This window comes from Suillus discolor (assembly GCF_016758755.1).
Source record: "Suillus discolor strain FC423 chromosome Unknown F5147scaffold_26, whole genome shotgun sequence".
Classification (NCBI taxonomy): Eukaryota; Fungi; Basidiomycota; class Agaricomycetes; order Boletales; family Suillaceae; genus Suillus; species Suillus discolor.
The window spans coordinates 1-25,197 of record NW_024541273.1 but is presented as its reverse complement, the minus strand read 5'-3'; the positions used below and the strand labels follow the sequence as shown (position 1 = coordinate 25,197).

The window sequence follows — 25,197 nt, the reverse complement described above, 5'->3', positions numbered from 1 at the left end:
GCCTGGCTTGTGGTATCATCGCAAGATGGTTCAGAACCCGAGTCCAGACACTAGCGGTATGAACGTCCAGCTCGGGGATGTTGCTCGCAGCAAACATCAAGCGATCCTTGTATATGTCCCTGTTTCTGTAATTACCCGTCAGTCCTGGCGGAAATAGGGCTTTGCTCGGGAGTGCTGTTACGCGTTATGCACAGCGTACGGATTCGATATGGTATGCATCTGCTCAAACAAACATCATATAATTCCACTCGCTGACGAGACGTACATATCATACATCGAACTGCCTCAAAATTTGAACCGGACCGAGGTAAGTACTTGATCCGGTGGTGGCACAGCCATTGACATGCGGTGTCAGCAAGGCGTCCGCAACTACAGCATGCACAACTGACCCAAATAGCAGATCTCTTCATTATTAGCTTCAACGCGTATCTCTCCGTCCCCTCGATTGCCCACTTTGTGCAGTGTTTCTCTGTTCAGACCGTTTGTACAGCCCAGTATCCTATGTCAATCAAGGTCATGCCACACGAAGAGGCCGAGTCGAGCACGTTAAGGAGACAGGGAGAAGCACCATTGGACACATCGATATATCGGACGAGCGCAAAATATTTACCACCATATGGTGCACAGCACCGCCAGGACGCACTTTGGGAAGGTGAGCAGCCACCTGGTGATACCCACCAGCTTACTCAATTAGAATCAGGCGGGAATGAAGCGCTTCCTCCTATGTGGCAACAGTATAAAATGTCGCCGGATAGTGACACAGTATATCAAGATGACACGCTCACGATAGTCTCATGGAACCGGCCTTTACCAGGAGTGCGACTTGGTGAGGGATGAAATTGCGACAAGGAGCGATGAACTCACCGTTAAACATAGATTATCCTGGAGATCTCGCTGTTTCTGGATGCGAATGGCATATATCACCACTTGGTCGGTCCTACTTCGTCAACCACAATACTCGGACCACGTCGTGGAAGAAACCAAAGCCAGAACGTCTGGCAGGAAGCTTGATACCCGAGTATATCATCGAGGGTCACTCTCGATGCATATGGAGCCTTGCCTACTTGGGTACTAGTGGCAATATAATGAGCACGTCTGAAGATAGTTTGATTCGTCAGTGGAAAAGAGACGGAGAGCTAGTGGGAAAACCTATGAATAGCGATGGGGGAGGGATACTTTCGATGGCAGTGTCTCCGGATGAAAAAATGGTCGTCTGTGCAAGTGGAGATTGCGGCAGACTGCAGCTGTGGAATATAAAGGAGGGCAGCATGATCGGCGACCCCTGGGATGGGAATAATGCTGCAGTGAGGTGCCTTGATTGGTCTCGCAATTCCCTGGAGATAGCAAGTGGATCGCAAGACGGCATCATACGACGCTGGAACCCGAATACTGGTCGACAAATAGCACCACCAATAGAGACCAGTCACGGATGGGTTTATGCCGTCAAATACTCTCCACAAGGTGACAAATTCATGAGCGGTGGGAACGGTCCGATCTGCATATGGTCAAAGGACGGCAAGCTGCTCATGGAGATCAAAGGACATGACCATGCGGTGATGTCATTGTGTTGGTCCAAGGATGGCGCACATATCTTTTCTGCCTCGCTTGATCAGACCATCCGAAAGTGGCGGGTGATTGATGGACAGGAACTCGTTGTTCTTCTGGGTCATACTCGCGCCATCAATTCCCTCTGTCTTACTCCCAATGAAAGCTATATTGTTAGCGCATCAGCTGACTGCTCCATTCGCATCTGGGATCTCAAGATAAATCAGCCAATCGGAGATGCACTCTTGCATGATGACGAACTCAGGGCTGTTGCCATATCCCGCGATGGAAAATACATTGCCAGCGCTGGACTAGACGAGAAAATCTATGTATGGAGCCTGGAGGTGGCGCTCAAAAACGTTGTGGTACGTGGGCCTATGCGCTTTGTTGTCCACTTTCCCTTTCTAACGGTTTTGACCATCTAGGGCGCAGATGATGGGAATGTAAAGCTTAAGGCAACTCTTCTTTGCTTCGATTTCACAACACATCTCACTTTTTACCAGGGACGTCCAGCTCAACCGAGAGTTGTGCGCCCACCAATCGTGAGCAACTCCACCTTTCTCATGTCGTTAGACCTTTGACCCCCGTCTTGCGTCTAATCAGCAGGCCAAAAAAACTGGACTGGCAAGATATGTCAGTGTACTTTCTGGTTCTTGACCTTTCTCGCCTGACACCAAGATACAGGGCAATGATTTCTTTGGCGACGAATCAGACCACGCGTCTCGTCGCTCAGCTCCTCGCGCAAGCCCATTGTCTCTTATTCGTTGGCATCGTTTGCTCAGTTCCATACATTTCGACACGCGACCTGCAAATGCATCCCAACCAATCCAACGACAGTCCCGACACTGGAATTTCAACTTCAAGTTGTTTTCTGGAGCATATTCCATGCGCACAGTCGATGTACCTCTTGCTCAAGATGAAAATGTGAGTGGCTCGCCTTTCCTTCTCTTCCCTCGCATTAAAACACATTGCAGAGAATCGGTATTGTCCCCGAGTCTGATGCGGAAGCGGCCGCAGCTATGCAACATACGAACAGCAACCAGGCCAACAGTTCAACGCAATCAGGTCAACCAGCAGGAGCGCAAGCATCTCAAGTACAACCAATCCAAACGCAAGCACAAGGCCCAACTGGCGAAGCGGAAGACTTTGTGTATAAAGGAGTGAACTGCTGTGGATTTTTCTTTGGTCTGCGTCGTCCTGCTTCGCATCAGTCATGAAGGAAGGAAGATGTGTGGCGCACTCACACTCAGTTCAGCTCTCTTTCCCCCGCACCTGTTTTTGACTCTTCTCATGATCAATATTCGCCGCCATGACTGTCACCCACGCACTCGGATCCATCTATCTTCGTGCACCTCCTTTCTTTGCGCTGCTTTTCTCGGGTCCACGCCACGGGTTGACAACACCACTGGGGAAGTCGGCCCCGTTGTCTGGAATGTGGGTGCAATGGTCTTCTGGGCGGGGAGCTTGATGTTTGTTGGAAAGGCGACCCATTGAAACGTTGAAGTTGGATTTCGCGCAGCATTGAGTACGTACTGCTCAAATCGTGCACAGATTGTTCAACATGTATCTGTATAACATGTATTTCCATCGATATGAGTTTACTGACTACACGAAACTTACAAATCCGTCTCTGTACGAGGGCGTCTTGTCCGATTTTCACTAGGGTCGATCGTTGGGACTTGTCTCGACAGCTCTTAGCACCGATGAGTCACTAAACGATTTATAGATCTGGCTGGCAGAACCATTTCTGCCGGTCGAACAAATCGAGAGACTCGCAGGGACGATACACCCCTGCAGGCCTATTTTGACTAAAGACTGGGCGCTAAACGTGCCAGCGACCTGAAATATCCCAGCACTAGTACTATTGATGCAGATTCCTGGCATGGAAAGGATCTACTAGAAACAGCGCGTGGCGTAAGCAGTGATAGCGAAGTCTGCTCCCTGTCTGCAGAGCTGCGTCAAAATAGATCGAAATGAAGTAGGCTGGGATGGGGAATGCTCCTGATGTGTCGCTTCCATTAGATGGCGCTTGTGAGGACCAATACTAGTAGTTGAACGACAGAATATTGACTAGCTATGATCAAGCCGACCGGTCGAGCGCTGAGATCTGAGAGAAGAAGGTTCGTTGTGATTGGTTGCATCCTCGGACTGATTTAAAGCATTAAGGTATTTCACGCTTCGTGCGGCGTTAAGCATGATATATCGTAGACACATTCTGTCAAAGAGTCGTACTATGTTAGTTTGGGGGGCGACATATAAGGTCAACGACAGTCGGTGGGTGTCTAGACGTCTATTTCTACTAGCACCCAAGTCTTCAAATCTGGTATTCCGTTTGGCTGCTAATACTTACTACCGATATCGTTATCCAGAAATTGGTGGGTGTCTGAAAGGCGAACGCAAGTGGAGGCTAAATTGCGAGAGTACCCGTCCGCTGGCCCAAATAACTACTAAGCGAGTAATCCAAGAGATGATGGTGTATCGTGTATTCCGGAGAGTAACATCGGATGGAGAGGACGAGACAACGGTGGACATACAACTCATTTCTCATGTGAATAGACCTTTGAACAACCAGGAAGTCTAAAAGAATTGTTCAGTTGACGATCAGTTTCAATAGCGATTCTCGATCAAAGTGTTCAGAGATTGAACGGGAATAGATTGAAGAAGGGTACACGTTGAACACACAGATTGTCGCAGAATAGTCACACTGTCGGTAGCATAAAGGGAAAAAGCATTGCATAATCATTGGTCTGGGAAGTTAGCATAGCGATAAAAGTAACAGGCACGCATAATCACAGAAGTATAGAAGTGACCCGTGTTTTGATATATAAATATATAACAGCCCACATGGAAGACATACTACGCCATTTATCACAACGAGAGAGCTGAGTGAAAAAAAGGTTGAGCACTGTAGCATGGGTAGCATCATTGGGAAGACTCACTCAAGGCCCAAGAACGTAAGTTGGACTTCGTAATATCAGCACTCGTGTCCATCGCGAAACGGTACGATTCGAAAGCTTCTCCAAGCCTGCCAGCCCCAAGGAGCGCACGTATCAGTCTCTTGTTGGAGGTTGGCCACAACGCCGCGATGTCCCATCCAAAGAGCTACAAAAAGGCACAGTTGAGGATCGGTGAGTTTTTCGGTGACGACATATTCAACGCACCACAGTGAAGGCCTCCAAGGCAGTAGGAACGAGGGATTTAGCCAAGACAGCGCTAGCGTCGACAGCGACACTGAAGTGCTCAACCGCCTCATTATGGCGCGCGCCATTAAAGGCAATGATTCCTAGTTGGAGTCGCAGACTCGCCTAATGCACGAAGCGCAGATCCACCAGTCAGCGGACGAGCACAAGCGTGATTGCCAGCAGGAGACTCACCACAACGATGCCACAAGCGATGGGATCGGCAGAAGGATCAGCAGCCAGCTGGTCCACACGCAGCATTGCCTCTTTGTGTCTATTAGCATTGAAGAGCGCAATAGCCTAAAACACGGTAAGGCGCGGAGTACGCAAGATGAAAAAATCAACGTGCCTTGATCAAGTAAAGGAAGACAGTAGTATCCATGTTTCCCTGCGTAAACGTGAATGACAAGTCAAAGGCTGTCCTCGCGTCATCGAGGCGCTGCTTTCCGCAGAGAGCGATACCCTTGGCAATATAACCAGGCAACGATTTCCTTATGACAAGGGACTACGAGAACATTGAAGTCAGCAGGTTTTGAGTTAGAGCATGATGAGTCGTTGTTACCTTGGTCGCATCATGAAGCGCATTGTCCCAGTCGAGTTTGCGTGCCAGAATGAAAGAGCGATTGGCATAGGAGGCGAAGTTCTTGGCGTCGGTGGCAATCTCTTGAGTAAGGATCCTTTCAGCGGTAGACAAATCCCCTCTGATCGATGCAGTACGGATGGTCTTGGTGATAGCAAGGAGCTCAGCCGTGGCGATGCCAAGCGTCTGCCGCGTGAACAAGCTTGAGTGACGCCGTACAAGTAAAGAATGAAATCATACCTTTGAAACAACCCGCTCGACCTTTATCTCAGACTTGGCAACATATTGTCCTGCCTTGGACAGGTGTTGCTCGGCCTTGAGGGCAGACTGCTCGAACTTGGTGATAGGCTGCTCGGCCTCCAGAACAGACTGCGAATGAACAGTCGTCAACTGCTGAGACCTTAAATCCGAGCTTGCGGTCGTCGAAACTGACTGCTGAATCCTGGAATCGGAGCTTGTAGTCGTCAAAACAGGCTGCAGAGTGGAATGGGGACTTGCAGTCACCGACTCGGTGATTACGAGTGTCTGCGTGAAAAAGCTTTGAATGGCGCCATACAAGTAAAAAATGGAGTCATACCTGCCCGCCATTTAGAACAGATTGATCAGACTTTGTGACAGATGTTGCTGCTCCAGACAGAGATTGCTGGGAGTTGAAAAGAGACTGTTCGGCAGATTGTTCCGTGTGGACAGATTCAGATGACCGCCCGTTTGCAAGAGATTGTTGGACCTTGGTAATCTCGACCGTGGTGATAGGCTGTTCTGCCTTCAAAGCAGACTGCGAGTGGACAGTGGTCAAAGACGATTGCTGAGAATTGGAATTGGAGCTTGCGGTCGTCGAACTCGACTGCTGAAACTTGGAATCGGAGTTTCCAACTGTAACCGCCAAAACAGGTTGCAGAGACTTGGAATCGGAGCTTGTGGTGGTCAAAACTGACTGCTGAAGCTTGGAATCGGTGCTTGCAGCTGTCAAAACAGACTGCTGTAATTTGGAATCGGTGCTTGCAGTCGTCAAAACAGGCAGAGTGGAATGGGGACTTGCAGTCACGGACTCGGTGACTACGAGTGTCTGCGTGAAAAAGCTTTGAATGACGCCATACAAGTAAAGGGTGGAATCATACCTGCCCGCCATTTAAAGACTGATCCGACTTGGTGACAGATGTTGCTGCCCTGGACAGAGACTGTTCGGCATGGGAAATCTGAGATTGCTCAGTGCGGACGGATGTTGCTGCCCCGGAAAGAGATTGCTGGGAGTTGAAAAGAGACTGATCGGCATGGGAAATCTGAGATTGTTCAGTGCGGACGGATGTTGCTGCCCCGGAAAGAGATTGCTGGGAGTTGATCAGAGACTGTTCAGCATGGGAAATTTGAGCTTGTTCCGTGTGGACAGATTCAGATGTCTGCCCATTCGCAACAGACTGTTGGATCTTAGTAATTGTCTGCTCGACTGTGGTGATAGGCTGTGGAGCATGCGAAACTGACTGCAGCTGGACAGTCGTCAAAGACGATTGCTGCAGGTGAGAGCTGGAAACGGGGGTTCCTACAGCAATGGTAGACTCTTGAACCTTGTATTCAGTGACTGGGACCTTTTTCATCAAAAAATGCAAATGAGATGGCGAAGGTTCACTAATGAGCAAGAAATTACCGTTGTCGCGACTTCCTTCAAGTAAAAGTCGGGAGTGTCTAGTACTGGCAAAGTGCCTGCGGGTGCCGTCCACACCGAGACTTTCTTATCATAACCTCCACTAAGGATGTGTGCGCCATACGCGGAGAAGGCTGCGCAAATGACAGAAGAAGTGTGCTGGAAAACGGCAACGGTTTGTTTATCGGAGAGCTGCCAAAGACGAACAGAGTTGTCGCTAGAGGCAGAAACCGCGTGCGTGCCAGCAGAATGAACGGCGATGGAGTTGATTTTGTACGTGTGACCCGTCCATGGTTCACCGACCTGCGTCCAGCTCGATGTCTCCCACTCCCTAATGCTGGGATCATGGTCATCTCCTCCCGAAAGAAGGCGCTTGGCATCAGGAGACCAGGCGAGTGACAGAGTACCGTGACTGTGACCCTTCAACGTCGTTTGGAGTTTGCCGTCGGCGTAAATTTGGATGTCTTGATCTGTTGCCACTGCAAGCGCATGTACGCTGGACCGCGCATACCGAACGCAGCGGACAGTATCACCGCAGGCGTAAGATGCGGCTTGCTCCCAATTTTTGGTGTTCCAAAACTTGACCGTTTGGTCGTTGCGTGCCGCCGACGCGGTAACGACGAATGCACCATCGGGTGAAAAGTCCAGGGAGCGGACTGCACTGCCGTGGGCCTTGGAAACTCTGGTGAGAGACTCTCCGGTTTTTGCCTGCCAGGCGATGAGCTCGCCGTTCTCGTCACCAGTCGCTATCAATTCTCCGTCTCGCGATACCGCCAATCCCATCACATCACCGGTGTGCCCCCCCAACTGCTTCAATACTTTACCTGTCTTCAAGTCCCAGAGACGGACCATTCTGTCCTCAGAAGAGGTCACCATCAGTTCGCTATTGGGAATATCTGCGGCTGCGTAGATCGTCTGTGTGCGATCTTCGAACACCCAAGTGGGGTTGACGATAGGAGTGAGATGTGCCATTTTACTAGAGGTTGTTGGTGTTGATCACTGGTGAGTGGATTTGGTGGAATGATTCTGGATGTAGCTGAAGTGGTGTGTACACTGTACGTTTCATTGTAGGTTTTATACTGCTTCACTAGACGCTAAACACATACATAAAGCTCATATTCTTACAGGTATGTACCTTGCTCGTCACATTTCAGGTACTTAGGAACATAACACCGCATGCTTTTCTGAATAACGCTCTAGACAATCATCCCCCCGGTGACATGTGAACTCCGGCTCCCAGCGATTTTTTTCGGGAGATTCGAGATCTGCGCTGCAGGTGTGTACGCTATGTGCAGATTTCTATGTGGTTAACTGTTCTAACTCTGCTATCATTGGTGGGCCTTTTCGAGGTCGGTCACGGGTAAACTGCGACTCTATCATGACGGCAGGATCGAACGTTTTTCGAGCGGTGTCATCTGGTTTGCTGTCAGAGCCCCAGTAATCATGTTGAGAGAACAATTTGACACGACTCGGAACACTTCTCTATCCGAGTTCCCTGGCTAATTACAACAAGACTGGCGTCGAACAAGTACGAGTACCTCGCCTTGACATAAAATTTACGGTCAGACTCTTGATTGCATCATCTTCGTACAACATTCCTCCTGATTCAGACGTGTAGTATGCGTATGTGTTTCAAACAAGCACGACAATGGTAACGAGCTCACTATGCAAATATAACAAACACTCCTTCAAGCAAATTGAAATAGAAGTGCCTTCCCCTGAACCTGCAAGGCCGCTACGGTGCTCTTTCTGCACCTTTCCCACGAATCGGGGCAACTGCAGAACGCCCGCTTTCCCGCACTGATCACAGACGCCTTTCATCAATGCAGTGCTCATTGTCTCCCCACTGGCTCCGCTGAACGTTTGATTGGGTAAGCGTTTGATAATTCAAAGTGTGATCTGCAGCAATGCGATGACAAATGAATTGTCGAGTTTACGCTAGAAACCAGTCTTTTGGCTTTACATGATTCAACTCGGCCCAGACCAGACGCACCAATCCCATTTTTACATTTCATGTTCGTTGGGAATGAAGTTGCACCTTCTGCCAGGGCAAGATGAAGAACGGTGTTGCCCTGAAATGTTTCCGCGCGGTCATAGCAGACGTACCATTCTTGCGCAACCCTAAGTTATCAAATTTTCTCGGAGGTCTGTAATGGTTTTCTCATGGAGGTTGGATATCGATATCGGATAGTTGCGAGGCTTCTTTTCAAATTTCGTATGTACGCTTGCAAATTTGCAAGTGTTCTAACTCTGCTATCGAATTGATGGGCCTTTTCGAAGTCAGTCATGGTCAGCAAACGAATGAGCAGACTACACATTCGTGGTTGAACCGCACGCTCCGAATACAGTAATTGTGATGACATTTCATCGTGCTCACTGTGGACGTGACATTCAGGACTTTGCTCATGTGAGCAGTGAGCACAACGTGCATGAACTATTTCTAGAGAGATTGGAATTCTGGCAGCCTTTGTCTATATGCGCAAAGGGGGACGTGCGACTCGCATCGCGTTTGACTGAGCTTACGGTGCGCTGAATACCAATATCCTGGCAATCTTCGCATCATCACGGGGAATTCGTACGCCCGACTATGGTGTAACTGGTTGATGCTATGTAGGTTACTGCAAGGAATATGACTTTAGCATGAATCATTGTGCCGTTGTCTTTAATCCAAGCTTTTTGTTCTTTCGTCGCACTATTGATGAGTCACAGAAACAGGCGCGAATACTTACGCCTCAATAGAACAGATTTAGCGCGAAGGATTGTAACGCCCACATTTTTGATCACATCACCTCTTCAAAATAAAACCGCTCAGCGCTCAACCACCGCAACGATCCCTGTGGAGGAGGGAAAATCATTGCTCTGGCCTTCAGGCACAGGGGTGAACACGAGTTTGGAAGAGTATCCCCGAATTAAACTTTGACAGAAACCAGAGATTTGCAAGCGAAATATATTAAAAGAAGCCAAATACTGTGGTAAAGGCCTAGGCCAATGATCATGAGATACAAGACGGCTCATCCGTTTGTGAACGAAAAGACAGGCATCCCAGTGGTGGCTTCCACGGTCATAGTATTGTTATCACTTACTTACAACTCGCGATACTTATGTTCTAGCATTCTCACTCGTCCGAGGTTCTTCAGTTCCCTGGGTCCTGACTTTGCATAAGTAATCACAAGTTACCACAATTTCTCGGACTTCGAAGTAAGGCATTGAGTTCAGAAGAGTAACTTATCCCCATCGACTGATTAGTCGTCTTGAGTAGTGCATCGATTCGAGGGCTTGAACTACTAGGGGTAGTATGAGATGACTTCAAATACATCGACAAACCGAGAAGTTTGCAAGAAAGTTTGGACCTTGCTCGATAATTGATAGTTGAACTTCATGATGAGAACGCTCACTGGGTATTCGCCATTCTTGATTGCCTCGGAAAAGCATGTTTGGGGTAACGTTAAGTAGGAATCCGACGGGATTCAGTAAGGTAGTCACATCTAAGTGACTTGAGCAGCTGACCGCTAGCAGTTTCTGTTCAGTAAATGCTCGGATCGTATTGGCCACATAGACCGAAAGAGTGACAGGTTGTTCACACCTAAGTACCTAAAGTTGCCACCATCTGGTTCAGGATCTGAACCTCGAACCGAACCACGGTTTGGTCCAGTGACAGTCGCAGGCCTCAGGTTCGGGTGGGTCCAGAGGTGGCCACTGCAGGTTCGTGGTTCAGAACTTCAGAGAATAATACATTTTGAGAACTTATGCGGAGTCCAGACCCCGGATGTCGATGATGGGCAGATGCTTTGTCTTCGAACTCCGACTCAAATTGCAGTGCCGTAGTACTAGCCCTACATCACCTCCACACCTACTAACATGTTACATTGCTATTGCAAGTCATCATTATCATTTCTCGCAAAAACACCTGCTGTATATTCCACTGATTGTTTCCAAGGTCTTATAACAGGCAAGCCAGCTACCAGCCATGTATCGCTCACTGTCTTTATTTCTCTCTTTATTTTCTACAGCAGCGCCCGCTATGTTTTCGTGCCAACTTGAAGTTCTAGCATTAGTCTCTTATTTTCAGAGCGTAAACCACTAATGTTGGTTCGGGCATTGTCCCGCAGACAATGCCACATGCATGTCAGAGGTGCACCCGGTGTAAGCTCAAGAGATCATTATAGTTGGTGAGTTCACGGAGAGCATCTTGTAGTTCCCGTCTGCCCACCGACCATAATCCAAAATTCAAATATCATCCAAGTGATAAACAAAGTTCCTGCTGCAGGTCGGCCCTCATAATGCCTTGTCAGAGGGGCGACATGGAACAGAACCATCGGCGTTACTTTATGGATGTTATTATATTGTGTAGCAGATTTTAAAGACGACCCGAAGCAAACCTTCTAATCGATCCAAAAGACTTTTATCAACTGCTATTACCTCGTATGATACATGTTACCAGGCACGGAGCTTACAGCTCGACACCGTCAGAAATGGTGGAGTGGGATACTCGAGTGGGTCAGCAGGAATCAAAATATTGTTATGGAGGGCTACACTGGGATGATTATGAGATATGTATCTAGCTACCTTGAGCCTCGAAGCTTGGGTCGAAAATAACAAGAATCTTGCTGTGTCTGTAATATGCAAAAACATTCGAGTGTGCAGCTAGCAAAGACGAAATTTCAAGCTTTCAAGAACGACGGAAAAAGAAAAGATTCCAACTGCTGGCATAACCAAGAGAGATGCTACTTGACCACCACCTTTTTCGAATAATACTCCACCACATACCTCTTCCCATCTGGCTGCAAAGCGTCCCAACTAAACATCTGGACGTGCTCCGATAACCACGCTGCATCTGCCTTCGTGATCACAGGCCCACGACCTCTGACATCCAGCCAGCCTATCGCCTTCGTGTTCATCATGAGCATATCTTCTTCATCAGACTCGGTCGCCAGCGGATTCAGGAAACCCCATTGCGGAGCACTCGCAGCACGTATCCGTGCTTGGATGAATCTCTTCAACGCCGGAGCAGTGAAGCGATCACAATTCAGCAATTGCAACTTCGTCATCCTGGGCGCGATATAACATTCTTCCTCGGAGGTGCTCTTGAAAGGCCTACTCATGACGTCAAAAAACCTATCATCAACGCCATCACAGTTGTCAAGGGTGAGACTGCTCCCATTCCAATGGTAGAGCATGTTGATGAAATTTTTGGGTACGTCCATGTTCTCGAACGTAAGGTAGTCGGTAAAGCCGATGCGACCAAGAGTGTTGACTTTACAGTCTGTGATTGTTGTGGACGAGAGACGAACTCCGATGAGGACTGCAAAAACAACCTTGAGAACATGGCTGTTATCCAGCTTCTCGAACGCGAGAGTTTGTAAACGGCTGAGTGAAAACGTAGACCCTGCTAAATTTTTTTGGTTTGTGTCAAAGTGAACATCACAGAGAGTGAGATCGTTGAGTGTAGGAAGCTAGCTGAGTGTTCGGAGTGTCTGCCACAAGGAGAGCCCCTCTACGTTTGCACCGGAAGGACGGTAACGTGAAATGTTAACGGATGTGATTTTTGACATCAAAGCGGTTTGGGCTGGTCTTTTCAGCAAGCCATCCTGGAGGCAGCGACCGCTGATGTCAAGTGTATCTAAGACTGGCGTAACGAGGGGTCCACGGGAAGGGTGTATTTGTGTGGAATCTCCATCGTCGATAGCGCTCTCCAGCTTAAGGCTCTGCAACAATTTGGCGGGTCCATCCAGGTTGGTGAACAAGAAAGGAAGTGTAGCACTGTGCAACACCGAGATGTGCAGACGACGGATGCGATTCAAGTGAGGCCGTAGCAACGCCCTGACGTTCTGGGCGCGCTGACACTCGACCTCATCAGGAGTGTTGTGATCAATGATGCTGCGCGTGACTGTGATATCAAGCGGAAGCGAACGTGACCACCGCAGGCATGCTCGGATGGCAGCAATATCGGTAGGATTTTTGTCCACCGTAACTGTCATCCGAGTCCAAAACTCGGGAACAGTCGCTGCAACATCACACCAACGAGAACAAACTGCAGCGATAGCAAAAGGAAACAGTGCAGGGGAGAGGGGCTCCTCGTGTGTCCAGTCTTCACACAAGTGCTCGGAGTGGAATGATTCCAGCTGTAGGGATCTGTTCCCCGCGTATACCAGGTGGAAGATCCTCAAAAGAATCTCAGTAGGGAGGTCAGTGGCTGGTGCGCGGGGTTTTGGGCCTGAATCCAAGAACAGATAACAACTACGCGCGATGATGGCAGTCGAAAAAGCAGACACGGCACTTTCCTGACTGATCGATCTGTCCTGTGTCCAGTATGAGGTTAGTATATCGCTGGAAAACAGTGGTGTGTGCTCACCATCACTTCAAAAGTTGCTCGAAAGTACGATCACAATAACTGGAATGGATTGATCGACTTGGAGGTACGGTCTTGCACTCATTTGTTTGTTTCGAAGTCCGCCGCTTCTCCGAGTAGGCCTTCAGCATATGCTATTATAGCTAGTCAAGTACTGCTTATGATAGTCAGTCTCCCGTAGCCATACTACTATTCGAGAAGGACGACAGCCATAATGCTATGACATTCAAGTTCAGACCGTCGGACCCATGTCAAACGTGGATGGCACTGCTAGAGGACGTAGTAAGTTGCACATTTGCTATGTAGTCACAGTGAGTCGTATTAGAACCATGCCTCGTCCTTGACGTTCCTCGGAGAATATCATGCTAACTGACGCAGGAATACGATTACTTTCCAGGAACGTGTACACGCTTCAGCTGGCCCAGGCAGTGATGCAGTGCATGAGACACCCTGAGTACTTGATGAATGTGCTCGTCGAGCAGAATCACGTTTAGAGTTTCATTTGAAGTGTTGATATGGTGATTCGATTGCTTGGATTTGGACGAATGGATGTTCTTATTACGTGCAATACATGCACGCTCCCAACAGATAAGTTTCAGTTAAGTATTACATAATACTTCAACTTCCTCTGTCACCAAGCGCACTACCAAATGACCACCACGACAATAATGATATCCAGCCATCTACAAGCTACGGATATACTGCAGCTGGTCTTTTTTTTAATGGCTCAAGAAACGGCTTGCTTCAGTAAGGCCACTCAATGGATATTACGTGCACTCATCAGAACACAGACACGAGGCTTTTGTAATTGGGGTGTTGACCACGGCATGATAACTGTCCCAAAGCTCAACTTATATACTAAATATCGACCAATTTCCAACTGTCCCTCACTAAAGCCCATCACATTCTCAGATTCCATACCACCCATCCATAATGTCACGGTCATTTGCTGTAGTGGGATCAAGTTTGCGGATCAGTGCAGACGAAACACAAGCGCTGAAGTCTCTGCCAGTGGCAACACAAGTTGGATCCCTTATCATACCAATTCGTTCCATGACTAATATGCATTCAAGATCACTGCAAAGAGGGCTCTACAGGGATCCACCGCAGATCTGGGAAGGCTGGTTGATTATATTTCGATGCTTCACACCTCCCGTTATTGTTGCTTGGCACCCATCTTCCACGCGACGCTTGATTCAATTCAAGTACCAAACTACATCAATCCCAAGACTATTCCTGCCATCATGCGTGCAAAGTGGTCTCTCATGGGATTGGTGAAAATCTCCACGGTTACTCCTTCAACTTCTGAGGGCGAGGACGATCCCGTGACAAAGTATATTGTGAGGAAGTGGGACGAAGTATACCCGTGGATGCGGTTCTTCGCTAGAAATTGCCTCCCTCCTCCTTATGATGTCTCAGTTACTCCTCCGCGCCCTGATCTTTGCAATGTGTTTGATGCTGCGAAATTGTGCATCACTCCGCTCTCATTAATCTGCACCCAATCGGAAGAAGGGCGTCATTTACTCCGTTCTTCTATTTCTGTGCAGCACTTTGTTGCGCAGTTATGGATATTGATTGGAAACCTTCAGGGAGATGTGCTCCCAGGCGATCCTGGAAATACAACGGACGGCCTTGTTTCCATGCTCCGGGCGTCCTTTGCGCTAACAAACCATGTTTGCGTATCTGAATCTGAAGATCCAGACAAAATCACTCTTCCATTATCGAGTTATATACAAGCTGCCGGAGGGGTGAAACCCGTTGTTTTCACCCTTCTCAGATACATCCGTCGGATTACCAGAGATGCTGCCGCTGTAGAAGAACCTCGATCATGGACGACAGGCGATCGGAGCATAAAACAACTTCATCTCTACACTGTTGGTCTCCATTATTCCTTCGAGTTCATCAAGGTTATCAGTCGCCAAGACGTTTCATGCCGCGCACAACTTATCCGCCAAGGTTCAATTCGCACGGTGGTGGACGCGATCGCTCAGATGTTGCCTAAGATCTTGGTGCAAGCAAACAGGGAATTAGATTTTCATCCCCAGCTGGGACTCGCGGGTAGGCAGAACGTTCTGTGGTCGGGGTACGCGTACATTGCATCTGCTATTCGCGATGCAGATGACGGGGTGACATGTGTGTGCCAGGCAATCGATGCTGGCCTCATTCAAACGTTGGAGAAGGGGGTTGTTTGCCCGCCTCACGCCAATCGTCGCGATCACCCAACCCGTGGCCGTTTGGGTGACATAGAGTTACTCTTTCTCCTCGCCACATTCTTCATGTATCACAGGGTCGTTGAATCAATTTTCCGACACTGGTTTCGCATGCAAAGTGCTCCTATGGAAAAACGAGAGATACGCGACAAAGGGTTGGGGGTTGCTCTCGAACTCGTCCTGACATCTACTATCGATGCTATGGACCATCGCAGTGTAGAACCTATAAACTTCCACGAATACAGGTGCAGTGGTCCAGGAGTACGCTAATCATTACTAGTTCCATCATGTGGGTGCTCATATGTGCGCCAGTGTCCAATGTGCACATCCAATTTTGTCAGCAAAAAACGTCGGTGCGCAGGCTGCTTGGTATCGATCTATTGCTCGGAGAAATGCCAAAGGACCGCGTGGCACAATGGACACAAGAAGTGGTGTCAAGTTCTAAGGTGCACCGTTGGTGAGTCCCTTCAGTCTTCATCTCATAATTCTCGTTCGAATCGCCAACAGGGCCGTGGGGCTCACGCGATATCCGTCAGAGTCTTCAAGTCATTGCAGGCTTCGAAACCAGTGAAATCACGGGAATGGCCAAAGATGTAGAATCGCGCGTTCGTGAAGCACAGCAGCAGTTCCCTGCATTTAGAGATAAACTTGTGCTCATGCTAGACTTGAGTGTATATCCGCCGGAGGTCCACGTGCTCCCCGTGCACAAGCTTGAGCAGTTTCCTGGGCATGACCCCATATGGCCAGAGATCGCTGACGAGATTCGCCAACGAAGCGACTCGCCACCGAAAGGATATATGTTTTCGGTCGTCAAGGTCCACCTGGGGAAGTCGAAGTTCACACTGTTCAGCCCAAGTACGGCGTTGCGTATGGCATTTGTGGACCAGTATTTTTCGGATGATGAGGTATCTGTTGATGAAGATGAAATTAATGATTCAAAGCGTTAGGCGACTAGGAGTTGGATTATGATTCAGAGTCATTGGATGACGAATGCGTGCTACGATATTTAACGGTCCTTTGTGCTATATGTCTAGTAGCTTTTGTTGACTGTGACTTTGCTTTACTTTGTACAGGAAATATACCATACTAATCTTGATTATGTAAACGGAGAAGTGATAGAATCGATCGATTGGAATTCAGACATTGTATCCAGGCGACGTCCATGGTTCCTAATCTACACGACAGAAAAACAAGTGCAGAGGTAAGATTAACTAGGACTGAATTCTAGTCCGTCCTTCCACAAACTTCAGGATGTCTTCGTCAGAGGGCCGACGCTCCATATCTCCTGACCAACAGGTCTGCATGAAATTCCAATCGCTGTCAATGACAACAGATGCGGGTGGCTTTCTGGGTTTTATTCCGCGTGATATATTGTTCATTACGGCGAACTGGTTGTGGATGTAATGGTATGGGACCTTGCCCTCCAATACCTGCAGAAATATGAGCTGATTCAATATTGATGATCCATGTTACGTGCCTGTAGCATGATCCCTCCGAAAGAGTATACATCACTTTTCGGAGAAAATACCGGCGCTGACGCATTGCCCTCATCATCGACCGCCAAGTATTCTGGTGGCATGTAGTGTGCGGTGCCTCCGCAACAGGTTGGCTTTAATGCTACTTGACTTATTCTCTCGGGAACGAGAGCAGAAAGACCAAAATCAGTGAGGCTTGCTTTTCCATCTTTATCAACGAGAACGTTGTTCTAAACAAGCTTCAGTTGGGCTTTCACATGACTCATAAATGTGTACGTACGCCGCTCAAGTCACCATGGGTAATTGACCGCGAATGCACTGCAATCTGCGTTAGTCGACTCTTGGATCAACGACAAAACATCGAACATACGATACTGAAGCCCTTGAGCTATGTCCTTAAGCTAAAGAGACATCAGCATGCGGACTATGGTAGAATGAGAAATTGACCGAACCAGTGCAAACTTTTTGTTGTGAGAAAGCATTTCGTGCTCACGTTCGAGGTAACTGCTCAGCGCACCATTTTCTAACCATGGTGAGAGAAGCGCTGGGAGGGAGCCAAAGCCATCTGCAACTCCCCAGAGAGGAACGATATTCTCGTGCTTGAGTTTCAACCATACCTTAATCTCTCTGGACAACCGCTAAAGGACTAAAGTCAGTTGAATGAAGGTGGAAATCATGGCCACTGACATTGATGATTATCAACGTGTCTGTATTGCCTCTCAAAATTATTTCCTTGACTGCGACCTAGATTGCTATGAGAAGGCAGATTGAAATGACGGACAAGACACCTACGTCAACACAATTTGACCTGGAAGAAGACTGGTAGCGGAAAACCACTGGTTGAACGGCATCGATGCCTCTTAGAGAGAGCCTGCACCTATGAACATTTGCAAATCCTCCAGCGTTCTGGTGAACATTATCGAGTCGTTTGACCGAGGTCGTCAGATCAGCAGCACTGAAGATGATGAGCCTAACAGCGACGTGAAAGAAGGGTTAGTAACTCACCCGAAACTTTGGACTAAAACTAAGTAGAGAACCTTCTCAATTGAAGGACGGGATTTCACCGCCGACAAACATTGTTGCACCAAGTTCAGGTGCGCTTCATCAATCTTTGGATCAAAGGTCCTTTGAGGGCTGCGTAAGAGAAACACAGCAAGGATCATACCTCAGCAGTACGATGAAAAGGTGATGTACCCTTTTCTTTTTCTGCAAGTACTTGGTTCTCTTCCCAAATCCACCAGTACGGCACCTTTCCCGACAATACCTAGGGAATAGCGGTGTAAAATGCAAAAGTAGATGAGCCGTATAACATACCAGAATTGCGACGCAACCATATGAGTACACATCTCCTTCTTTCGTCGGCTTTGGTGCTCTTGTCCCGCCACCCGTGAAAATAGACTCGAGTGCAGTGTACCTTGCATCTCCCGGGAGCTGCTCGTTGAACATGTCACTATCTGCTTCAGCCAGTATTACAGAGTGACTGAAGTCTGTGATGCGCACACGGCCTGAACCGTCAATGAAAACGTTATCCTAGGGATGCGGTGAGAATCTTTGCGTAACACATGTAATGGAAGCATACACCCGTTAAATTGCCATGTGCAACGTCCTGCTTGTGTACTAAAGTCGCGCGTGAGTTCCATGCGCGCGCAGCTATGAGGGACACTGACAATATTCGATACCATGCGCCACCTCTAGTAGCTGCCCATTCGAGGTCAGAGCCGAAGAATTTAAGTATGCCACGGACTTTGAAATGACTTACAATATCCAGCTTCTGATGTGCAGATAAAACGGAGTGCTCTTGTTTCAGGTAGTCGCGTAACGAACCGCCTGCCATCCATGGGTATACAAAGGATGGGCCCGGGATGATTCCAAAACCTGCAGTTATTCCATAGAGGGCAAGGATGGCCTTGTGCCTCAACCCTTCCCTGACATACACCTCACGACAAATCCTCTGCCGAGCAATACATGATTTAATGGTGATTCATCTATACAGCGATGCTAAACTGTGTGTTTACTCACATTAGATATTTTGTTCATGTCATTGTGACCGTTAATATTATCCCTCAAAGTCTTGACTGCAACCTGTCGATTGATGCGTTGCATATAGATCCGTAGATCCATAAAAATACACTAACCTCAGTCTCCCTCGACTCATGCACCCACTTGCATTTCAAAGCCGCACCAAGTACGTCCAAACCATTGGGATAGTCGCATTTCGTGAGAACTCCTTGCGATATTTGTGTCACTGTGACTGGAAGTTGCGACAGCATCGTCTTTATAGTCTTCACAATGTTTGTCTGTGACCACAAGAACTCCATAATTTGGCCAATCAACGGACGGTCTTCTCTGTTCCTTGAGCAGCATAGTTGCGCAATCTGCTGTATCTCGTCGCCGATACCAGCCGATTGGTAGCCTCGGAACGGGTTGCGCCCCTTTTGCATTGCTCCCATAACCTGTATAATACTCGAGATCCAGGTATAAGGTTGTCTGCCGGAAAACACCTGCATGGTATCAGTAACATGGCATTTGAATGAGACCACACAACGCACCTGCATCATAATACAACCATACGAGTAAACATCCCAGGCCTTGGTTGGTTTCTCATCTTTAGCCTCATCGTCATCGTCATCTTCATCCCCATCTCGAAGTGCCTCCGGCGGCATCCACCGGACATTGCCCGCGTGACACGAGTTAAATGTAGCGTTGCCTGATTCTGCGAGGATCATCGAGAGACCGAAATCTCCGAGACAAAGCCTCCCATCACTACCGACTAGGACGTTGTTCTAAAATGTGGAACCGTCATTTATGCGTAGAATACGGCGAATGAAACCTACAGCAGTAAGGTCACCATGGACAATACCCTTGTTATGCACTACAGGAGATCAGTCAACAAAAGTGCAGAGCTGAGTGCTACCCACAATACTCGAGACCAGCTGCCACTTCCCTTACCTGCAGTGTCGAGTCAGGGTTGAACGCGTCTTCGCATATATAAAATGCATACCATACTTAACTTCCTTTCCCACGAGAGACCAACAAATTCGCGTTTCAAATAGTCATCGAGTGATCCATTTTCCATCCATGGAGTGACCAACGCGGGAAGTAACCCAAATTCTTCGGCAAAGGTAATACCCTCCAGAGGGAGAATGTTGTCATGCAATAATGGAATCCAAACGTAGGCTTCGCGACGAATTTTCTGGTAAGTAAATCCATCAGCGAGTGCAAGGGTGAACTACTTCATGCCTTCACCTTGCCTATTGCTTTTAATATTTTTACATCTGCAAATTGAGGGAGACACGGACTAATCAGAACAAACCCTTTGGATAGAACCCCACTGTGCATACCTGTTACCGACAAGACCCTGATGGATTTGACTGCGACCTTGATTGTGATAAATGACCGTAACACTGGAGCTGTAACATCCCCTGTTTGTAAACTTACCGGACGTTGGGCCCCAGATTGCGTAGACATGAGACATTTCCAGATATCTCCAAGGCCTCCTGTACAAGCAGGAAAGTTACCATCTCTTGAAAGATTTGTCGCCACATACTTCAGTCATAGCCCTATGTAGAAGTGGTGCCCTGGATGTGCCAAATGGCCCTAGAATGGGTACCAGCCTGCACCGGCCTATACATGCACATTGGTGCCAGCCAAGGGTGTTAAGGTGGTACTGGCCAACCACTGAAGTGGGGCTGCCTATACGTGAAGGCTGACCACAGGTGTAGGGGTGGTACTGGCCGACCACTACATATACATGTACATTGGTGCTGACCACAGGTGTGGGAGTGGTACTGGCTGACCACTGCCTACACATGTATATTGGTGCTGGCCAGAGGTGTGGGAGTAGTACTGGCCGACCACTGCCTACACATGTATATTGGTGCTGGCCAGAGGTGTGGGACTGGTACTGGCCGACCATTCAAGTGAGGCTCCCTATACACACACATCAGTATCAGCCAACACCTTAGGACATGGAAAATAGAGTTGGCCTGACTAAGTCCAAGTCATGTAGAGGCAGGCAGTTCAACAACTTAAGGCATCAGAAAAACTTAACATTGTTGAAGAACCTTATGGTACTTGGCCAAGTCTTTCCAAGACTTGCACTAACACACTCAAGTCCAGCAAGATATTTGACTTATACCAGTTTGTCAGTATCAGTAGAAAGGCTAAGTATACAAATATATTTAAGTTTTTCATGTCCTATGTGGTCTGGAGCATCATGGTCAAACACAAGTATCTAAAACAATTCAGGAATGATAAGGAAAGTGTAGGTTTCCTGATGGCATTGATAATAGAGTCGGCCGGATCAGGTCCAGGCTGTGTATGGCCTGGCCGGCCGACACCTCAGATATTGATAATAGAGTCGGCCGGATCAAGTCCAGGCTGTGTATGGCCTGGCCGGCCGACACCTCAGGCAGTGATAATAGAGTCGGCCGGATCAGGTCCAGGCTGTGTACAGGAAGGCAGGCCGACATCTCAGACGTGGACAATAGAGTCGGCCGGATCAGAACTAGGTCATGTATGGCCTGGCCGGCCGACACCTCAGACAGTGATAATAGAGTCGGCTGTATCAGGTCCAAGCTGTGTACAGGAAGGCAGGCCGACACCTCAGACGTGGACAAGAGAGTCGGCCGGATCAGAACTAGGTCATGTATGGCCTGGCCGGCCGACACCTCAGACAGTGATAATAGAGTCGGCCAGATCAGGTCCAGGCTGTGTACAGGAAGGCCGGCCGACCCCTTAGACATTGACAATAGAGTCGGCCGGATCATGACCAGGTCGTGTATGGCCAGGCCGGCTGACACCTCAGACAGTGATAATAGAGTCGGCCGGATCACGTCCAGGCTTTATACAGGAAGGCAGGCTAATACCTTAGGTATATATTGAACATAGACTTCTGCATATCTAATTGATGAGATTTTTGATAGACACAAACCTAGTATTATCAAGAAAGATGTTGGTTTTAGTACTATCCCTTTAGAGCTAGTTCATTCAAATTGCAATATCTGCAAGTATAAATGGGCCAGCTCTACAGTATGATGTAGGCAGGGTTCCTGACCATCATAACAATCATATTTTGGCTAGATAAGTCTTTGATATTATAATAGCCAAGACTGTTAAGTGACTACAATCAACTTGTCTTTGAATGAATTTTCAGCATCCAATGCAAATCTTCCCCACAAGAGCACCTGTCGATGTGCATAAGCTTGATGACCAGGCTTTGTAGCTTGTTGGTATCTTTGGTCCCATTCTCCCATCCTGTATTTAAACCAACTCACTGTCCAACCCATTTCGTGTTGGACCAATCTCAACTCTTCCTCCCACCTTTGCCATCTAGCCTTAGCTTTCAACCAATTTACCCTGTAGACTAATACAGGTCACTTGCAGAACATAGACATATTAGATATGACTTACATTCATCCATCCACACATCTTCCTTCAAATCATGACCGTTGTTGACTCTCCAAAACCAAGCCAGTCTGTCTGATCCCTGCCCATATCTGTTCTCTTCAGTCACTTCCTTGTCAACACTGAGCTGGTGTAGCTGAATGTCTTGATAGATCGTCGTCAGAGTATCTTCATCAGCCCCTAGTCTCTGAATTGAACTCCTAGCCCTTTGATACCTTCGGACACACTTCTCTATCTTGATATGGCATTGAAGAGCCTCCTGCTTTGACCTGGTTCCTGTCCATGTGGAATCTGCACTTCGGAAATGCTGACGGTAAATTATTGCTTTATGACCGAGAGCTTGTCGCAACTTTTCCAAGCAATCATTTGCTTGACCCTTTCGTAACTCCAGTTCTTCAGCTTGCAGAGTGTGCAAGCCCAGGGCTAAAGCCTCATTTCGAGACACTGAAGATGGCATCCAAATGGCCATGACTTCTGCAGGAACTGCCTCATCCATCTCTTCCAACACATCTTCAATATCTGCAGCCTCCCATACTTCCTCCACCGCATCTGAGGTGCAAAATCTAATGTCATCCACATGCTCAGTACCTGCATGGACTTCAATGCCCTCTGTCATAGCATCAGCAATTTCATGAAATTTAGAAATCCGAGCAGCCAGTTTTTGTCGTTTCTCTTGAAGTGCAGCCCTTTGAACAGCAGAAGCATCTTTGGGAAGCTGCCGAATAGCTACCCTCAGTGCATCCCTAGATATGAATTAGAAATACATTATCACCATCAATATATGATGAAACAACATACTGCGAATCCTCTATATTGATGCCATCAATGAGCCAAGAAATTGATCCCAACTTTCCTGTATCAGCACATTCTGATTCTGTTAATTTTAGCCGCATTTCTGCCATTGTTGGTGCTTCCAATCATCCAATCAGAATGTACGACACATGGACCTGAATAGAAGCTTCGAAGTGCTCACCTTTATCTATTTTTAGCTGGTAGATGTCAAGATGTTCTCCACGCTCATCCTTTGCCTTCTCCTCATCTTTTTCCCATGCCCTCACTTTGATGACATCCAAAGATCCGGTAAGCTCTTCAAACGGCAGCCTAGTGTCTTCAATGCCCTTGTTGGCCCGTTTGTACTTTCTCAAGAGCGTCTTAACTGCATCACTGTGAAACTGTGATGTCATTCATTCCAAATATAGGCACTTACCTATTCTGACAAGTTTTCTCCAATTTGAGTTACGCATGTGATCATCAAGAATTTCTTGACGGTGAGCTTGGCTCATAGAACGTGCTGTGGGAGATATCTTGTTAAAGGGAGCCCAAAGTGTCTCCAGAATTTCCCCATCAACTTGTCCAGCTCCTTGAATGAAGTTTAAGCTGTATCTAGCAAAACAGGCAAGTTTATGAGCGCTCAAGTGAAATTTCCCCACCGCAGCCACAATCTTGGTGTTGTCTGGGAGTGCCAAGCCAGGGCAGTTGGCAACACGTTGACCAAAGTTAAGGTTCCACTGACACCCCACATCATAGATGATTAGGGAGTTGTCAATGTTGCCAGCAGCGTGCTTTATGGCATTACAAATGGAATAATCTATATTCATGTGGCTGGAAGTGATTTTGTCAGCATGTCAAGCACAATGCTTGTCTTAGCCTAGATTGAGTAAATGAAAGAAAACTTGCCGTTCACCCTTCTGAAAGTCCACTATGCAGTGAGGAACAAAACAACCATGCCGAGCACAAGCAGTGGCACCAACCCCTGTAGCCCTGAGGTTGCTTCTGTTTGTGTTTGCTGCATTGACTGCCCGATGGTTGCTACACAAGGATCGCTTTCCACAGGTTTAGCCACCACTGACAATACAACACAATTTGAGTCACCTCTTTACTCTCTATAGCCAAAGTCAAGTGTGCTTGGTATTCTCTGTCTGTTACCATATAACCTAAACCATCTGATAGGAAGACGTCAAGCTCAGGCTGTCGCATGTTCATATGCTGAGCAGTAAAATTTCCATCTACCCCCCAATCTTTTCATAACAAGCCACCTGCAATCAAAAGTCAGCATCCGCATATAAGTCAGCTAGTTATATGAGTGATAGCTGAGTCCTGGCCGGTACCTCTGGTACACAGCTCAGAGCCAGTGCCAGCCGACCATTTGTGTAGACTGGCCGGTACCCTCTGGTACACAGCTCAGAGTCGGTGCCGGCCGACTATTTGTGTATACTGGCCAGGACACATATTATCGGCCAGGACCACTGCTATGCTATGCACTGCTGGTACTGGCCGGAGTCTAGCAGGCAGGGATTTTGGAATTGACTTGCCTTTCATACTGTTGCTCCCAAACAAGAGGCATATTGATTCCGGGCTGTGGACATGAAGGGCAAAATAGGGCAAGATCTCCTGCACTAGGGGCGCTTCCTTGTCATGGCCAAATCCAAACCATTTACGGTTCTTCAAGTCCCGCCAGAGTCGAGATACTCTCATGAGTTCTCGATAGCGATCCTACAGATGGGGTTTTGCATTCAGTATGAGCTAGAATTATGGTATTATCAGTTCCACTCACTGGGACAGTGTCCGGGAAAGCATTATTTGTCAGCCGTCTGATTTTCTCAAAGAAGCTCATTGCTGAAGTCTTGCATTCCAAGGCATCAATGAGAAAATGATCCAGTACCTCGAAGGTGAAAGCAGTCCTAGGGCGTGTGGTACTGGCAGGAAATAGTCCTGCTTGGAGCAGCTGCAGGTGATGTTCATGATGTGATCCTGGACATTGACACCATGACACATTGTGTGTGAACACCCCAGAAGAATGTACAATAATCACAG

The 25,197-nt window shown here is 47.8% G+C and overlaps 6 protein-coding genes across 6 annotated transcripts; 1 reads left to right on the top strand and 5 right to left on the bottom strand.

The window, feature by feature from the left end:
• Nucleotides 1-11,118: 11,118 nt before the first annotated feature.
• F5147DRAFT_652630 (uncharacterized protein) lies at nt 11,119-13,298 on the bottom strand (the record flags this gene model as incomplete). The annotated part of the gene is made up of 7 exons (XM_041433653.1): nt 11,119-11,267; nt 11,398-11,472; nt 11,510-11,556; nt 11,711-12,037; nt 12,059-12,329; nt 12,450-13,242; nt 13,296-13,298. The coding sequence occupies 7 exons, from the start codon at nt 13,296-13,298 to the stop codon at nt 11,119-11,121; spliced, it is 1,665 nt and encodes a 554-aa protein (XP_041292984.1).
• Nucleotides 13,299-13,919: 621 nt separating this feature from the next.
• On the top strand, nt 13,920-16,589 carry F5147DRAFT_693906 (uncharacterized protein). The gene is made up of 5 exons (XM_041437276.1): nt 13,920-14,039; nt 14,091-14,315; nt 14,366-15,763; nt 15,815-15,959; nt 16,010-16,589. The coding sequence occupies exons 2-5, from the start codon at nt 14,226-14,228 to the stop codon at nt 16,447-16,449; spliced, it is 2,073 nt and encodes a 690-aa protein (XP_041292983.1). The 5' UTR covers nt 13,920-14,039; nt 14,091-14,225; the 3' UTR covers nt 16,450-16,589.
• A 25-nt stretch (nt 16,590-16,614) lies between these two features.
• F5147DRAFT_635607 (kinase-like domain-containing protein) lies at nt 16,615-17,510 on the bottom strand. The gene is made up of 5 exons (XM_041432894.1): nt 17,430-17,510; nt 17,348-17,378; nt 17,258-17,295; nt 16,980-17,207; nt 16,615-16,932 (listed from the first exon to the last, which is right to left on the bottom strand). Exons 1-5 carry the CDS (start codon nt 17,457-17,459, stop codon nt 16,714-16,716), a joined length of 546 nt encoding a protein of 181 aa, XP_041292982.1. The 5' UTR covers nt 17,460-17,510; the 3' UTR covers nt 16,615-16,713.
• A 276-nt stretch (nt 17,511-17,786) lies between these two features.
• On the bottom strand, nt 17,787-18,964 carry F5147DRAFT_164271 (kinase-like domain-containing protein). The gene is made up of 7 exons (XM_041428348.1): nt 18,737-18,964; nt 18,645-18,675; nt 18,557-18,594; nt 18,478-18,507; nt 18,143-18,408; nt 17,983-18,086; nt 17,787-17,932 (listed from the first exon to the last, which is right to left on the bottom strand). Exons 1-6 carry the CDS (start codon nt 18,809-18,811, stop codon nt 18,068-18,070), a joined length of 459 nt encoding a protein of 152 aa, XP_041292981.1. The 5' UTR covers nt 18,812-18,964; the 3' UTR covers nt 17,787-17,932; nt 17,983-18,067.
• A 987-nt stretch (nt 18,965-19,951) lies between these two features.
• F5147DRAFT_612359 (uncharacterized protein) lies at nt 19,952-20,400 on the bottom strand (the record flags this gene model as incomplete). The annotated part of the gene is made up of 2 exons (XM_041432460.1): nt 20,224-20,400; nt 19,952-20,170 (listed from the first exon to the last, which is right to left on the bottom strand). Coding segments are annotated over exons 1-2 (312 nt in total), but the record flags the coding sequence as incomplete, so codon positions are not given.
• An 821-nt stretch (nt 20,401-21,221) lies between these two features.
• F5147DRAFT_799314 (uncharacterized protein) lies at nt 21,222-25,134 on the bottom strand (the record flags this gene model as incomplete). The annotated part of the gene is made up of 12 exons (XM_041443241.1): nt 21,222-21,819; nt 21,846-21,910; nt 22,254-22,342; nt 22,390-22,932; nt 22,972-23,126; nt 23,182-23,236; nt 23,357-23,539; nt 23,591-23,971; nt 24,234-24,317; nt 24,394-24,419; nt 24,599-24,876; nt 24,938-25,134. Coding segments are annotated over 12 exons (2,654 nt in total), but the record flags the coding sequence as incomplete, so codon positions are not given.
• Nucleotides 25,135-25,197: the final 63 nt, after the last annotated feature.